This window comes from Saccostrea echinata, unplaced genomic scaffold (genome assembly GCF_033153115.1).
Source record: "Saccostrea echinata isolate AGI-Se365-2 ecotype Australia unplaced genomic scaffold, CSIRO_AGI_Sech_v1 ptg000039l, whole genome shotgun sequence".
Taxonomy (NCBI): Eukaryota; Metazoa; Mollusca; class Bivalvia; order Ostreida; family Ostreidae; genus Saccostrea; species Saccostrea echinata.
Window position 1 is genome coordinate 322,872 of NW_026889788.1, and position 16,603 is coordinate 339,474.

General features: G+C 32.6%; 1 protein-coding gene across 1 annotated transcript in view; it reads right to left on the reverse strand.

Annotated features, from left to right (window-relative positions):
• LOC133200372 (small subunit processome component 20 homolog) overlaps nucleotides 1-16,360 on the reverse strand; it is a 35,166-nt gene extending 18,806 nt beyond the window's left edge. Inside the window, exons 1-37 of the mRNA XM_061336184.1 lie at nucleotides 16,297-16,360; nucleotides 15,088-15,168; nucleotides 14,550-14,616; nucleotides 14,395-14,456; nucleotides 14,157-14,227; nucleotides 13,823-14,017; nucleotides 13,590-13,674; nucleotides 13,372-13,431; nucleotides 13,100-13,177; nucleotides 12,777-12,935; nucleotides 12,406-12,561; nucleotides 11,616-11,750; nucleotides 11,345-11,422; nucleotides 10,048-10,229; nucleotides 9,767-9,883; nucleotides 9,337-9,434; nucleotides 9,038-9,146; nucleotides 6,934-7,084; nucleotides 6,690-6,758; nucleotides 6,355-6,504; nucleotides 5,872-6,028; nucleotides 5,278-5,509; nucleotides 4,794-5,009; nucleotides 4,423-4,533; nucleotides 4,128-4,218; nucleotides 3,955-4,040; nucleotides 3,693-3,818; nucleotides 3,148-3,314; nucleotides 2,895-2,973; nucleotides 2,385-2,580; nucleotides 2,141-2,218; nucleotides 1,808-1,887; nucleotides 1,301-1,518; nucleotides 884-1,028; nucleotides 492-656; nucleotides 303-372; nucleotides 102-155 (exon numbers count right to left, since the gene is read on the reverse strand). Of these exons, the coding sequence (XP_061192168.1) occupies nucleotides 102-155; nucleotides 303-372; nucleotides 492-656; nucleotides 884-1,028; nucleotides 1,301-1,518; nucleotides 1,808-1,887; nucleotides 2,141-2,218; nucleotides 2,385-2,580; nucleotides 2,895-2,973; nucleotides 3,148-3,314; nucleotides 3,693-3,818; nucleotides 3,955-4,040; nucleotides 4,128-4,218; nucleotides 4,423-4,533; nucleotides 4,794-5,009; nucleotides 5,278-5,509; nucleotides 5,872-6,028; nucleotides 6,355-6,504; nucleotides 6,690-6,758; nucleotides 6,934-7,084; nucleotides 9,038-9,146; nucleotides 9,337-9,434; nucleotides 9,767-9,883; nucleotides 10,048-10,229; nucleotides 11,345-11,422; nucleotides 11,616-11,750; nucleotides 12,406-12,561; nucleotides 12,777-12,935; nucleotides 13,100-13,177; nucleotides 13,372-13,431; nucleotides 13,590-13,674; nucleotides 13,823-14,017; nucleotides 14,157-14,227; nucleotides 14,395-14,456; nucleotides 14,550-14,616; nucleotides 15,088-15,168; nucleotides 16,297-16,329 (4,407 nt within the window). The 5' untranslated portion in view covers nucleotides 16,330-16,360. The remainder of the gene's footprint in view (nucleotides 1-101; nucleotides 156-302; nucleotides 373-491; nucleotides 657-883; nucleotides 1,029-1,300; nucleotides 1,519-1,807; nucleotides 1,888-2,140; nucleotides 2,219-2,384; nucleotides 2,581-2,894; nucleotides 2,974-3,147; nucleotides 3,315-3,692; nucleotides 3,819-3,954; nucleotides 4,041-4,127; nucleotides 4,219-4,422; nucleotides 4,534-4,793; nucleotides 5,010-5,277; nucleotides 5,510-5,871; nucleotides 6,029-6,354; nucleotides 6,505-6,689; nucleotides 6,759-6,933; nucleotides 7,085-9,037; nucleotides 9,147-9,336; nucleotides 9,435-9,766; nucleotides 9,884-10,047; nucleotides 10,230-11,344; nucleotides 11,423-11,615; nucleotides 11,751-12,405; nucleotides 12,562-12,776; nucleotides 12,936-13,099; nucleotides 13,178-13,371; nucleotides 13,432-13,589; nucleotides 13,675-13,822; nucleotides 14,018-14,156; nucleotides 14,228-14,394; nucleotides 14,457-14,549; nucleotides 14,617-15,087; nucleotides 15,169-16,296) is intronic.
• Nucleotides 16,361-16,603: the final 243 nt, after the last annotated feature.

The window sequence follows — 16,603 nt, forward strand, 5'->3', positions numbered from 1 at the left end:
TCAAAATATTTAATTTAACAATATCAATTTAAATTTAAAGTGTTAATTTACCGACGCACAGTCTCACTAAATTTTGTGATAAATAATGCAAGACTACCCACCTCTGATAAAAGCTGTGCTATCTCTTGTAATTCTTCATTATTCTCTGCAATAACCTAAATGAACAAAAAACCTACTGTTAAAACAAAATTCATGCACCTAAGAAAGACACATACAAAAAATATTTTGTTTACTTTTTTTTATAACACGTACATGTAGAAGTAATGAGAGAAATGTTTTTGATATTAAGTCTTGAATTATACCTGAATTAGTTGGCAAAGCAGAATTCTGGACTGGCGATTCTGAATGTAACCAAATAGCTGGCAGAATGATCTAGAATATGAAATAAGACCAGCATTCAAATCTTATTTTGCATTTGATTACATGCAATTTGCTACAAGGAGAAATTTTAAATTTCAAATTTAAATGTTTGATAACAAATGAAAAATCACCTATAGAACTTTTTCTTGTCCTTGACTTTGTCCACCAGGTTCCTGATACTGGTCAGAATGTTGACCTCAGTGTCAGGTAGTCTACTAAGCCCCTCCCCAAGAAATGGGAAGAGCAGCTCTATCAATGCCAGGCATTCTGATTGGTCAGTCACAAATTCACTGATTCTGGAAGCAAATGAAAAGCTGTCACATTTGGCATGCTCATGTACAATTTAATGTCACACTAAAAAAATTGACTAGTATCTTGATCATTCTATTGTACACTTTAAATATGTAAATTATTAATAATTGCTTTTTATTAGTTGAAAGAATCCAATAAAGTAACATTACCATTTCACAAAATTTAATAATTAAGTTTCTGTACAAAATTTACAGACTTTATCAATTTTTACCTTGACAAAATAGACAACTCTTTTCCTGCAGTCTGTGACCTTTTTCCATGACCTTTGATACTTTTTATAGCCTTCTGTAGGTATGTTAAGATATCTGACACATGCGGTTTCAGTAGTTCTGCTCCAAACTGTCCAATTTCTGATACTGCAACAATGAAAAACTATCAAACTAATGGCTCATAAAACATAAATAAATCACAAATATCTCTAACTGAAATGCCAACTCTTTGCAGTATTTGTTAATTTTCTAAGTACTCAAACTGATGCTCGCTGCTAGAAGGAAAAATTTATTAATACATGTATTTTGATATTTTTATTACGACATATGTGTTAATAAACACCACTTCTGAATCAATAAGTAATATATCACAAGACTGTTTAGAAAAACAATTTATCATTAACATTCAAAAGGATTACCATTTATTTGCACCATTTTGTTGACCTTGACCGGTGTTGCCATGGTAAGGTTTTCCATTTCCTCTTCCTCCTCCCCTAACAACAGGTTGTTAAGCATCTCAATGATGAAGTCAGTCACAGTTTTGTTCACTTCCTTGGCGTTCAGAAGCTTGAGAACTGCACTTACTGGGGTCAAGTCAGGGTCAGTATCATGACACTTTGCCAACAATGTCAAATATCTGAAACATTAAAATCCAAACCCAGATTTTTGTTATTAGTTACACATTCAAATGGATTAAAATTGTTAGGGTAAATACTGATACATAACTGCAATTTACAAATATTTTGACTGACTTGCGAAAATATAGAGAAAACTTTTTAACAATGAAGTAAACATGGCAAAGTATAATACTTTTTTTTTGAAAACCCAAAAGGTGCTTTTGAAGTTTGATGTAACTATGCTTAAAAAGCCACAATATTATGACTGTATACTAAAAAGCAAAATACTTTATAAGTAACAATCAATACCTCCTGTTTGCTGCACACATATGTAGGAGTTTAAGAAGGGGTGTTGGGTGATAGATTCCTTCGTACTGAAGTTTGGGTAGCTAGAAATGAAAACATATATGTTAGAGAACATACAAACATGCACTCTAATAAATATTTAGAATGCAAAAAAAAAATCCCTAATTCATTTAAATTTTGTAAATTTATCTTTCACGGGACAAAACCAAAATATTTTTTTCACGAATACATAATTTTCCATGTATTTATTTTTCATGAAAACTCCACCTACATAATACTGTGGAATAAAGTGTTATTTACATATGGGGTAGTTTAGCTATATCTTTTGTCAATTACCTGTGGCCAGACAGCAACATGAAACATGGCATCTATCTCTTTTGGTGAAAACTTATAGGTGTCAAACACATCATAGAACTGCAATGAAAAATCAAACAATACTTTAAAAGCCCTCATTAGAGAAAATACAAAATATTAATTAAAGAAGTTGAGTATACCTTGCATTTCAAACACACACATACATAACTCTGAACAACTATATCTAACAAAACAGCTAACACAAAGTATGTTTAGAAAATTTTACCTGCATTATCTGAGTGATACATAACTGCCTGATGTTTTTGAGGGGTTTGTGGGCCCCTGGGGATATCCCCTCCCTCCTCTCTAGACAGGCCACACAGGTAGCAGTTAATCCCAAGAGGATACAGTGTAGGGAAGGAAGGTAACCCTCAATCAGGTGCCCCAACTTCTTCACAATCATATCCACTGTATTCAATGCCCTGAGAGTGGTTAGAAAAGGATATACATGTAATTATTGACCCTAAGCTACAATACATTGTTATTGTTAGTTCGACCTTCATCAACTATAAAATGAAATCATCACAAAATTTTACAATGTACATGTATCATCACAACTCCAGCCTTTATCTTATTGGAAGGGTTCAAGCTTGCTTTTTTTAAGAACCACTGACTTGCTCTACAAATCTATATTTGAAGTACATGTAAGACATTTTGCTACATAAAATGTGTCACACTTGAACTTTCCATGATTGTATTGAATAACAAAATTGTTTTATAGCATGCAGTAATTTACCCATTCATTTTCCTCAGAGGAATCACTTGGGATAGATCAATTTCTTTTTCTGTTTTACACACCATAGTCAGAGCATCATCTACATATAAAATCATTATTTAGCACCTGTAAAAATTACAGAGTAAGGCCTGAAGCAAAAGCTCTTTTGCCAAATACTGTATATATTTTTTACGAATTGAGTACATGGAATGAAATATGAACTTTTATAAATCTTTATCTCTTAGATACATGTTATTTCAATCACCAAACTCACCAGAGACAAAGTGTTTGAAGCTCTCAAACACCATGTCCATAAACTTGATAATTTCCTCTCCACTGCAGCCATTGAGGAATCGGAACACTATGGACCTTCTGAACTGACTGTGGGATTTTCCTGCTGAGTCTTTTCCTGTCTTACTGTGCATCTTTCCATAAAGTATCCTGTGAATATCATACATGTTACAGTCTTTGAAGAATGCTTTCAGATGAGCACACTACCGTAGATGTACTTTTTTCCTCATGGTACTATTTCACACTATGTACTTTGTCACAAATTTTCTGGAGAAATTTGTCCCAGCATACTTAAAGTACATGAAAGGTATATAGCTTGGCACTGTAAGAAATCTGCACAATTTTCTACCAGTGAATTTAACAGAAATTTTGATACTGTGGAATTGTGTCCCCATGGAAAAAAGTATGTAAAAACATTACAGTATTTAAATAATCTGAAAGCTATATAAAATAGCTATAAATTTACACAGAACTGAGTGGCTGATACAGAATAATTGCTTTTAGAATCTGACTCTAGGGCTCACACACCTCATTAAGATAGGCAGCACCTGGTCTCTATGTTCTGGGCTTACTACGCTGTTCTCATGATCAATACTGAACAAAACGATCTCTGTCTTAAACTTGGCATCATTCAGCAGGTTCTCAAAATTCTCCCTGTATTAAATGAAGAAACAATTAAATCTCTACTTACTGTATCTCAAAGTAACTCAAACACAATCAATACAGAAACCTTAGATACTGTATGTATGTCTACTTAATATGTGATCAAACAGATCCTGCATGAACTTACTTGTATGGCACTAGGAATTTATGTTTGTAGGTCATGATGCAACTAAAGGCCACCTTCTGAACTCTGCCATTTTTATGCAATAAAAGCTGTAAACAAGTAAAATTGTTTTTTGCATATTATTTCCAACACTAAAAGACAAGAAAATACAGTTAAAACAGATTTTTAGCAAGTACCTGTTCATATAGATGTCTGACTTCAGTTTCTCTATATAAGGACTTTGGGCTGGAGAATTTACTGAACAGTTCCAAGTGTACAATAAGGGCACTGAAAGATGATATCTTTTTTTAATACAATGTACACAAAAAACATAAGAGAATCTAATTTTTCTAAAAAAAAAAAAATCTTAACAAAGAAGTACTTATTTAGAGTGTAAAGTAATGAGTGAAGAATGATACATGTGCATGAAAATAAAGAGATGTGATCAATATATACATAAAACTCATGTCGAAAGCAGAAAGGTTGAAATACCTAGTAGCTGCCCTTCTTTTGGTCCTAGCACCCTTTGTGTTGCCCCGTTTCTCTTTGGTTTTTCTTTTCCTCTCATCACCACCTTTCTCAACATCAATTAAATCTTCTTCCCTAGGCAGCAAAAAAATATACAACAAATAAGAGACAATTTAACTTTAAATACTGAAAAAAAATACACTGTACCAGTAAAGATCTTCCGCAGCTTAACAGTATGAGCATAAAAAGAATAAAAAAAAAAAAAGCATAAAAAGATACTACATGTATCTAAATGAGATCTTCAAAAACTGTTAATACATCAGAACAGTTTACAGTTCCTTACAATATAAATTCAGGGTGATATTTAAACCTGATTCATGTTCATCAGTACTTACATATCTGACTTAGACTCAGACATTCTCCCTTTTCTTCCTTTCTGTCTATCTTTACTTTTCCTCTGAGCCCTGGTTTCCACATGTTCCTCTTCTTCTTCTTCCTCTTCATCTAATTCATCCTCTTCCACCTCCTCCTCCTCAGATGACACTTGAGTCTCTTGCCTCTGTAAGTTCTGAGTGGGAGCAGCTGACAAATCCACATTGTAATACTCCATACTGTTAAAATATTCACTCAAACGTCTTAGTACAATGAAGTACAGCAATAACTCTAGTACATGTGCATATATATGTGTCATAATAAACTGTATCACTGGAATATGTATCATTAAATTAGTAAATCTTTCTAAATGATGAAATAAAGTTAAACTTCAGGAAATATATTAAAAGTACTGTACATTATTGATGTACAATAAATTATCCTTTCAATTTTTTGCTGGGTAAAGTTATGAATGATCTTAATTTTATGTTCTATGATGAACTGTACCTCATAAAGTTCAATAACAAAGAAACAAGATCCCTATTTTTCTTTTCACACAAGTCTGGAAACAGATGCATCGACTTCCACAGGTAGAACCTAAAGTTGGCATAGTCTGGTTTTTCTATACTTTCATGTGATCTACAGCTCTTCACAAAAAGTTGTCTCATATTATCATCATTTTCCTCCATTGGTTCCTGTTCTGTGCTAGACATGGCATTGGTCTGGTGTAAAGATTCCTCTAGAAAGAGAGAATATATATTTAGTATGATGAATTCAGAAATATTTGTTCTTTTTTTTTTTAACCTAAGTTTGTTTTTTACTGAATACCCAAGCCATAACTCTGTTGAATTTTTATTAAAAAGAGAATACATTTGATCTTCGCTATCTGGAACGCTGATATCTCGAATACTATGGATATGTCAAAGTGATTTTGAATCCCAAGTGCTTATTTCTTAAGAATTTTACCCTGGATATCTCGAATCCCTGGATACACTTTGAGATAACGAAGTTTGATTGTAACTATATTTCTTTTATTTAACAAAATAATGTAAAATGACAAATTACACTTTACAAGATTTAAGTAAAATTGATAGTTCCTACCACACTTTTGAGCAGCATCTTGTAGAACCATCCTGTATAAATCCCAGAATACTGTTTTGTCTAGGCCTACAGCATGACTAGCAATTAGTTTTGTAACGGGATCCCACAGCAACTTAAAGCCGATGTGCAGAGAACCAATCAAATACCTCAACGGTACCTACAAAATGGAGTAATGCATTGATTGAAATTGCAGTTTTATATAAGCTACTCAGTTAACTTTTTTTTTAAATCAATTTATATCTAGATCCTTCTATGTACAGTTGTTATATAGAAACAAAAACTTGATAAATCTTTGTTTTCTTTTAGAGTGAGACCACATATTCAAAAGGTCATTTCTACAGCCAGTCCACAAAAACAGTTTTATTGTGTACAATCAAAATGAGCAAAACAAAATGGACAGAAATCAAAACTTGGAGAAAAAATTATTTTTTGCTGATCACTGAACAAACATAGCCTTCACTTTACATGTATTTTTTGACTTACTAAAATAAAAGGCCCCACAGGGATGGACTTCTGGACAATGTCAAACTGCAGCCTCTGTAAAAACATCAGCTTCCGTCTGGAGTCCTGTACGCTAAGGGGAACTAACTCTGCCTCAAGACAAATCCTGAATACATCTAGCTGTTCTGTGGCCTGTCAAAAAATTTGCTTGTTAAGAAACAGATCACTACAAAATAAATCAATGATGTTGTCCATAACTTATAATCATTTTTTTTTTGTACTTCTCTTCAAAGCTAATCTATGAATAGCTCAACTGTATCATTTTGTATCTGATCAAGTATTGTTACTCAAAGTGCTATGTCTTCCATTCTCCTTACCTCGTCTTCTTCTTGTGATGGCAGTCTAAATGAGAACTGTGACAGAATTCTCAGGGACAGCATTCTGACCTGTTAAGTACAAAAAATAACAAATATACTAAAACTCAGTCGACTTTTTTCTTTAACATTACCACTGTTAATATTGACAAAAATCACCTGCATTAATAACCCATTGGCAGGTACCTAAAAACAGCTCTTTTCCACTCTAATCATTCATTTAAATAATCAGTTCAGTGAATCAAACCTTTGAGAAAGGAGAGGAAAGATTTTTTTCAAGTATGGGGTAAACTTGTAACAAGGTATCCTCAGATGTGATACTGGTGCTGCCATCTAGTGAGGCTTGTGTGAAGTAAAGGTCAGCTAACTCTAGGGCTGTCACATGATCAGGAAAATGTCTGTAAACACAGATAGAATTATAACAAGAGGCCCATGGGCCACATCGCTCACCTGAGCACATTGGCTAGGCAAAAGCACAATCAGTTCAGTATTGAAAAGACCAGGGGGGGGGGGGGGGGGGCTTGAATTTTAAACTATCTGATGATGCTTCCATGTCAATATAACAAATGGCTTTGTACTTGAGAAGATTTTAAAAAAAAATTCCCATATATTCCTTTGTAAAAATTTGATCCCCCATTGTGGCTCCTCCCTATCCCAGGGGTCATCATTTGAACAAACTTGAATCTACACTACCTGAGGATGCTTCCATATCAATATGACTAAACATAGCTTTTCTCTTCTTGAAAAGAAATATTTTTTCTATATGTTCTTATGTAAAACTTTCCATCCCCCATTGGGCCCCACCCTACCCCTGGGGGTCATCATTTGAACAAAATTGAATCTACACTACCTGAGGAAGCTTCCATATCAATATGACTAAACATAGCTTTTCTGTTCGTCAGAAGATATTTTCCTTTATATTTCTATGTAAAACTTTGATCCTCCATTGTGGCCCCGCCCTACCCCCGGGGGTCATGGTTTGAACAAACTTGAATCTACACTACCTGAGGATGCTTCCATATCAATATGACCAATCATGGCTTTGCCATTCTTGAGAAGAAGATTTTTAAAGATTTTTCCTATATATTTCTATGTAAAACTTTGATCCTCCATTGCGGCCCCGCCCTACCCCCGGGGGTCATTATTTGAACAAACTTGAATCTACACTACCTGAGGATGCTTCCATATAAATATGACTCATCATGGCTTTGCTGTTCTTGAGAAGAAGATTTTTAAAGATTTTTCCTATATATTTCTATGTAAAACTTTGATCCTCCATTGTGGCCCTGCCCTACCCCCGGGGGTCATGATTTGAACAAATTGAATCTACACTACCCGAGGATGCTTCCATATAAATATGACTCATCATGGCTTTGCTGTTCTTGAGAAGAAGATTTTTAAAGATTTTTCCTATATATTTCTATGTAAAACTTTGATCCTCCATTGCGGCCCCGCCCTACCCCCGGGGGTCATGATTTGAACAAATTTGAATGTACACTACCTAAGGATGCTTCCACATGAGTTTCATCTTTCCTGGCCCTATGGTTCTTGAGAAGAAGATTTTTAAATGATGCCATTATTTTTTCAGTAATTCCTAATTATCTCCCCTTGAAAGAGGGCGTGGCCCTTCATTTGAACAAACTTGAATCCCCTTTACCCAAGGATACTTTGTGGCAAGTTTGGTTGAAATTGGCCCAGTGGTTCTTGAGAAGAAGTCGAAAATGTGAAAAGTTTACAGACAGACGGACAGACAGACGGACAGACAGACGGACGGACGGACGGACAGACGGACAGACAGACGGACGCCGGACAAAATGTGATCAGAAAAGCTCACTTGAGCTTTGAGCTCAGGTGAGCTAAATATCAAAAGCAAAGAATGTTCTGCAATTTTTAACAAAGAAGGGGTGTTACTGATTCTGTAATTGACATTAAAATTTTCATTTTCTCATTTTCATTTAGTTCAATATCACAGGCTGATTTTAATTCTTTCTTTACATATAAATAAGATGTCTTATTCGGAAAAAAATATTAGATACTAGGGTGTATAACAATAAGCTGATTTAAATACTCTATAATAATTATACAGTATAAGCAGAAATTTTAGTGTGGATTCAATTTTGGCATTTTTAGCAGGGGAGTTGAGATCGCTAAAATTAAATATCGCTAACAATTCACACCCACATTTGAGGTTACTGTTACTTTCAAGACATCACAAAATCGCTAAAATTACTTCTCACTAAAATTAAATACCAATTTTTTATGAAAAATCACTAAATTTGGGTTTTGCTAAAAATTCTACTTAAGTGGTATGTAATTGCTAATTTAGGTAATCAAATGTCTTTTTTTTTTACCTCAAAAGAGAAAGGACATCTGTCAATGAAATGCAGCTAAACATTTCTCCATCGTCTTGTATATAAAGCAAGGCTAGGATACAGTGGTACATAATGTTTAAAACTTCATCTTTATGGAAAAAAAAAGACAATCGCATTGTTAATAATTTTTTCACCACCAACTCCATATAATTTTTTTACTTTTTGTCCTTAATTTCATTTCTTTTATATCTCAGTTCAGAGATTACTTCTTTTTTTTTTTCTTTGGCATGATATATAAATTTGAATTTAATCAAAAATACACAAAATATTGAAATTACCTGTGGGAATCTGAGTATCATCTGATAAGATGTTCTTCAAACAATTTTTGAATAATGCTGTTACATTCTTGATGGCCTCTTCCTTGACAAGTATGGGTCTGCAGAATGGAAAACAATGGTGCATAACATATATGCATGACTGAATTATGAAGTATAAAAATTGATAGTTAAAAAAGACTTTACTACATTCTTTGTGTTTGTATATTCTTTGAGATACAACAATAGATCTCAAATGTTGAATTATTATTGTTGGATTATCGTAGGATTTTGCAATAATTTTCTTAGATCCTAACTATCCAATTCTACATATTAAATTCAGTAAATTTAAAGAAAAAAACAAAAATTACAGTTAAGTTTTTCTTTTAACATTTATGCAAAAAAAAAAATTACAAATGTCTCTTTAAGTACTGAATTAAATTTACCAAGTTACCTGACGTGGGGCAGTAGTTGTAATGCAGACCAGACTTCAGGTAAACATCTACCATTCAATGCATCGTCGCAGGAGGTGTTCTTCAACACAGTCATAATGTGATAAGGAAGTCCTGTCCTACAACAGTACATGAACAGTTACTACTTCCAACCATCTGTCAAAACATTTACCTTCCAATAAAATTTACTAAGTACTAATTACAAACTTAAGGATAGTTATTCATCAATTTTTTTTCTAAGAAAGGAAAACTACAATTTTATTTGCTGACATTAAATATTTACTTCTTAGTGACCCCAAAGTCTAGCATGTAAGCCTGCAGTTGAGCAAGCTGACTGCCATCAGAAGGAGGTGGAGCTTTATGATGAATGACATTTGTCAGACTATGGATTGTCTGCTGCTGTGAGGAGTGGTTATTTCCACACATCACTTGATGACAATATGGCAGCAGGGAGGGCAAAACATCCTGGTCAAATAGAATTTTTTTTAATAAATATACATATATATAATATAAATCACTTAATTTTCATGAAGTCTTATTTTCACAAGATTGTTATTTCACAAATTTTGATCTTTGCTTTGTATATTCCTTAAATAATACTAATATATGTGAGAATGAAATTTTAGCGAGGAGACAGACTCCCATAATTACACAGGGGTTGAAATTTTCCTGAAAAACCCACTAGCCCAGGGCATACTGATCAGTAAAAAATTACTAGCCCAAACCTCAAACTAACTAGCCCGACAATTTTTGAAAGCATAAATTAAAGTTTCAAACACTATGGCGACAGAAACAAATTAAACTAGTTCTCAATCAAAAGCAGTCTTTACCAAAACATTTTGCGTCACGGGTCCGTTGGACTGTCAGTCAATGAATTGAGTCTGAAGTGGATTGACACGTCCACTTTATCAGTTTTTTTTTAATTTTTCCTTTTGTATTAAATATTTTAAATGCAAGTGTAAATATATTTTTGTATCTAAAATAACTAATATAACTCTTACACTTTAGTTGATTGAGTAAATGAAAATAATGTAATGGCATATCTTCATTTCGTATGAACAGAGGTATGGAGGAAATTCGGATTAAGAAAAAAGACGATCATTTTTAGGAATAAACATAGGCTATGGAATAAATAAGTCATGTAGCACTCCTAATTAAAAAAATCCTGCAGAACTGAGTTGATTTTCAACTTTACTGGCCTTAAACCTGTGGGTTTTGGTAATGACTGCAAAAGAAACCAGTCTACGTAGAAAAGCGAAAGTAATATTATATAGCAATATTTTTTTTCCATTCTGCTAGTCCGACGGACTATCGTTACATTTAAATTAGCTAGCCCGAGCCTTAAAACGACTAGCCCCGGGCGTCGGGCTACCGTATATTTCAACCCCTGTTACACAAAAATAAAGTTCTCGCAAATAAAAAGTAATTGTTGCATGAAGATAAATCATATTAGCTATACATGTAAACATACTCTTGCTTGGATAGATATTTGTGCATCTGCTTGGCTTAATTAGTATTATGCTAACATCATTATCATTAGGTGTAAATAGAATAAAGCAAATGATGAAATTTCAAAATACCTTCTCAAATATTGGAAGATCAAGGACAGTCCTAGTGAAAGAATACACATGGTTTTCAGAGTAATTTGTCTTGTACACCTGCGAAAAAAAAAATTTCAAAAATGAAGTTCAAAACACTGGGATCATATCATAACTAAAACCTACACAACATCCTAAGTTTACAGTAATTTATAGACCTAAACTGAATGATTGTTAGGCAACTGCTTGAAAAAAAAGGAAATTTTTATATTCAGATATTACTCTTCCAACAAAATTTTCTCATCTGACTTACACTGGAGACTAATTTGACTGTGCTTTCTACAGGTAGGACTGCAGTACAGGTAATTAGAAGACTAGCAACCACATCCAGTAACTGTCCCCCAGTATCCTCCGGTAAGGAATCTCCCCTCAGTAATGTCAGCAGACACTGAAAGTTATTGCAAGAAAATTATTTGAGTTATCTCCCTTGAGCAAGGTCATTACACAAAGTTATTGTAAGAAAATGCTTTATATAATCTCAGTAAGGTCAACCCTCAACAGGCATTGAAAGGACCTGTAAGAAAATGATTTAAATTATCTCCCCTCAGTTACATCAATATTAAAATTCATTGTAAGAATATGATTCAAGTTATCTCCCTTCTCCCCTCAGTTAGATTCACAGGCACTGTAAGTTATTATTTTTTTTAAATTGCTTTCACATGTTGTATGAATGCCAATGCAATTGTTAAGCAAATTGCAGACTAATTGATTTTGTACCCTTATCATTTACACACACAAACTTGAAAGATGTGATGTCCAGAAATAACTTATACATGTACATGTATTTCTGGAGCAAAAAAATTGTAGTTTTTCATACATTTTGGTCTGAATCTAAATACAACAGTAATGTTCTGTATAGCTATAAATGAACAGTACATGAACTTTGACTTTGCATGAAACTCTTCAAAATGCAAATATATGTAAAAATGTTGACATCAAAACAACACAAATCATTTCCCTATACAGAAATAAAAAATTTAAGTTATATGTATGAAAATTAATGATTTCTAAGCAAATTTTATTTTTAATGGATTAATAAATACCTGCGCCACACTGTCAGGTTCTGCTACAATCTTTCCCTTCCTGTGGTTTATCCATATGTTCATTAAACGTAAAAGTCGCAACAGATGAGTGGAAATTTTTGGCTTGTTTTTCTTGGCAGCTTTTGTTGAATTCTGATAAACATTGTCAACTGAGGACTGACAAAAATAAGAATGTCCATGATACTTTCCATAAATTCAAACAATAGAATCCAATGCAAACCTTAACCAACATATCAAACTTAACAAAAACAAAATCAGTATAGCAGCATGCTGTTCATCGTCGTCTGCTGATCAAAGAGAGATAACTCAAAGTATTTACTAGTAAATCACATAAGAGTTGTCTCTCTTTCTACATCTAAATGGAGACTTACAATTAGTATTTTCCATATATCAGAAGAGTTTTTCTTGTCAGTATGTTTTGCCATTGACACAAACATTTCAGTGACTGCACTTTCCACAAGGTCCCAGGGTAACTGTTCATACTGACCATCCTGACATTCACCAAGTTTACTAAGTACAACTGGGAATGTCTGTAAAAACGTTGTACAAGGATAAAAATTTAATATTAAAAAAAATACAGAATTAAATCAAATAACAAAATACACTAAAGGAAACAAATAAATTTATTAAATTATAAGAATAGATAGGGTTTAAGATGACTTTTATCAAGGGTAACAAACACAAATCAACACACCTTTTGTGCACAGCTGTGAAACTGTTTCTGAACACCCTTGACCATCTCAAATAACAGGCGACCCACGCCTTCTGCAGTCTGTTAAAGAATATTTTAATAAAACTTTTATGTTTTTTTTTTAATTCTAAAAACTTAATACTGGTAAATACATATACACTTCAAAGTCACATTCAAATGACTACATTATGAATTTAGGCTATAATTTGGCTTTTATAATTAGAACAGACAGATTTCCTACTATTCTGTGATCAACATTTACACATAGACCTTACCTCTGGTGCCTCAACTAAAGTAAGGAACAAAAAGTCGAATAACTCTCCATGGTTTTTCACCTGTGAATAAAATTAAAATGTTATCAAAGTACATACAAGGTCTTGACAGCATTTGTGAAATACATTTCCTTATTTCATTTTTTTAAATTTACAGTATCTATTCTTTTCTTTTTTCAAAGAATCCTGTTAGTGATTTAAAGGTCAAATTTGGCTATTACCTTTCTCATAAGAAAAGCAAAACTCTCTGCTGCGAAGTTCACTATATATTCTCTATTATTCTTTCTTAACAGAGTAGAAAAATACCTGGAAAGTTAAAATAACAAGTACTGAATCAAATATACCATGTTAATTCTAATTTTTAAAATTCATGAAAAACATTTCTCAAAAGCCAATCCCCCCCCCCTCCCCCACCATCGACCCCTATCCACACCCCAGCATTATTTTATCTTACTGGTATACATCCTTAATGTCTCTAACTAAGTAACGCCAGAGGAACTTGAAGATGTAAGACAGGGCTGAGAAAATGCTTTCCAGAATTTCTGGGTTCTGGCCATTTTTGCTGAGGAGACCAACCAACAAGTCAAAAAAATCATGGAAATAACAGTAGAAGTCTGTCTGAAGATCTCGGGCCAGCTGCACCAGTAAACTGCAAAAAAAAAAAAACATTGAAATCTATTTAAATTGATTTTTTTTTTTTTTTAGAAAATTAAGAACAGTTTCTTATGTGCTGTCCAATGTTTCACAATTTTTTTTATACATGTAATTAGATATATTTTATTATTTACTTCAGAAGAGGTCCAAGTGCCAAGCTTTCAGGAATATCCAAGTGTTTCTTTAATGCTGTGATGATTTCTTCCTATAAATTACAAGAAAAAGAGAAAAAAAATATGATTCATATTCACTATATGTATTGTAATGAATGAAAAGATTTAAAGTAAGGAAAAACCTATTCTGATATTCAAACTTCAAATGCTCTTACAAATATGTATACATGTAATTGTAACTGTTAAATAGAGGTTATACCTTGTGGTGAACCAGCTGTGTAAATGTCTGCACTTGGTCACTTATTTCCTTCCTGAAGTTTGCTGCAACATGCAGAAATGTACATAAATAAATAACAAATTTTGATCCATAATAGTAGGACATAACAGAATGGAAAATGTGACTAAGAATCATACCAAAATGCTCTGTGCAGTTCAACTCTGACCATTTTTGTAATGCTTCACAAAAATAAGTGGAAGTTTCCTAGTAATAAATAAGTCTTAAATATTAATAAACATCACTCTGATTAGTATATATATAGATGTATATTATTTAGAATGGAGATTTAACTAAATGAGGTATGTTCCAATTGTTTCATAATCATTAAATTCAATCCTTTTGCATGTAAATTTTACTACGATACAATAAATCATTAAGTACAGTCAAATCCTGTTATCTCAAACCCAATGATTATGATCATGATTAAACTCTCATTTATTCAAGGATTTGAGATAATGAAGGTGAAAAGCATAAAGAAAAAAGTTTTTGGGACTGCCAATTTAATTCGATATAAAACTGATATTCAAGATATCTGTGTTTGAGAAAATGAAGTTCAACTGTATACTTAAATATTATTGACTGAAATCAAACAAACTTTTAATAAAAAAAAATAGCCTAGTTGAATTTTAAAAAAAAAAATACAAAACCTATGGTTACATGTCATAAAAAACTTACATCTGGAGTGTCGTCATGATGTCTGATCTTGTGAATGACATCAATGTTTACACTGGCTATTCGTTCAGTGAATGTCTGAAACTAAGGCGAGAAAAAAAAAAAAAAAACAATGATAATCAAATTGTTCTATACTGTAGTAAATCTTCATATTACATAAAGGACAATTCAAATATAGAGCAAAAATATGGTGCCAAAGCTTAATAAACATAATTATATAACAGTAAAATAACACAATTTACTTAAGGCAGTATAATAAAAGAAACACTATACCAGATGGATTTTGTATTAATCAAATTTTGCTATGAAAAACTTAAATATATAAATCATTTGCAGGAAAATTTGAGGACTGCATGAGAACAAACATAAGAAATTTTCCTGAGCTTCGACTTACTTTAGTATAAGATGTATTAAATAAACAAGTAATCCCTCACAGAGTCTTATTCTTATTGAACCTGTAACATTGATGATGTGCATGATGATATGAAAATGCAGAAAAGGGGGAAATGAAAAGGATTCAATACATGTTTAAAGGACTAACATACGTAACATAACCAAGACACAAATTACTTATGGGAATAACAGGAATTAGCTTAGATAAAGTATACTAGAAATATTTGAGGATGTTGTCGTGGTATGAAATCCTCTAATTCCCCTGTAAGCAAGATATGCTGAGTTAACCGTCACCTCCAAACTGATAAGACTTAGGCCAAAAAAAATAATAGTCTTGTTTCCTGCTACCCGACCGACCCTATTTTTTTGCACCCGACCCTAAAGTTTTTTTTAAGTTTTGAAAAAAAAACCCGGGAATTTCAGGTTCTAAAACTGAAAAAGTATATATTCAAGTGGTATTTCATGAAATTCTCTGTTTTAAATATGGACTTTCATAAAATAGCACTTGAGTTGTGCATCAAAAGACATGAAATTTAATTTTAAAAGATAATATTGATGTATGACATGTTTAATTTGGTTTTGTATTAGGTCATATCCAAAAAAATGCCGTTGGAAAAAATAAAATAAAATAAAAAAATAAAATAATTTTCCTACCTACCTACCCTATTTTTTTCAGGCAGGTAGCAGGAAACAAGACTATTATTTTTTATGGCCTTATCCACATTGGAAATTATTTTCAGACTGTGTAAAAAAAAATTGGCTTCTTTCATACTCAAAATTGAAAATTTACAGCATTTTCCTAGAAAAAGTAGCAAGTACCCTGAACGTATTCTCTGCTTTCGATTTCCCCATCTGTATTTCTTTGCGTATAATGATTTACTATGAGCAATATACTGTCTGTGTAAAATCACGTTGATTCTCCTCTGGAAGCTGCCATTTTCTTTGAACAGCGCCCTCTGTTTGTCTGTTGCCTCCAATCCCGATTTCAAATACACAAATTTGTTTTTTATTCAATTTTTTTTTCTTGTTGTACCTTTTCAATTAACTGTCAGATATTATTATTGAAAATTGCTTTAACTTTTTTAAATAAGATACATTATTTTGTTTTTGAAATTAAATAAATAAA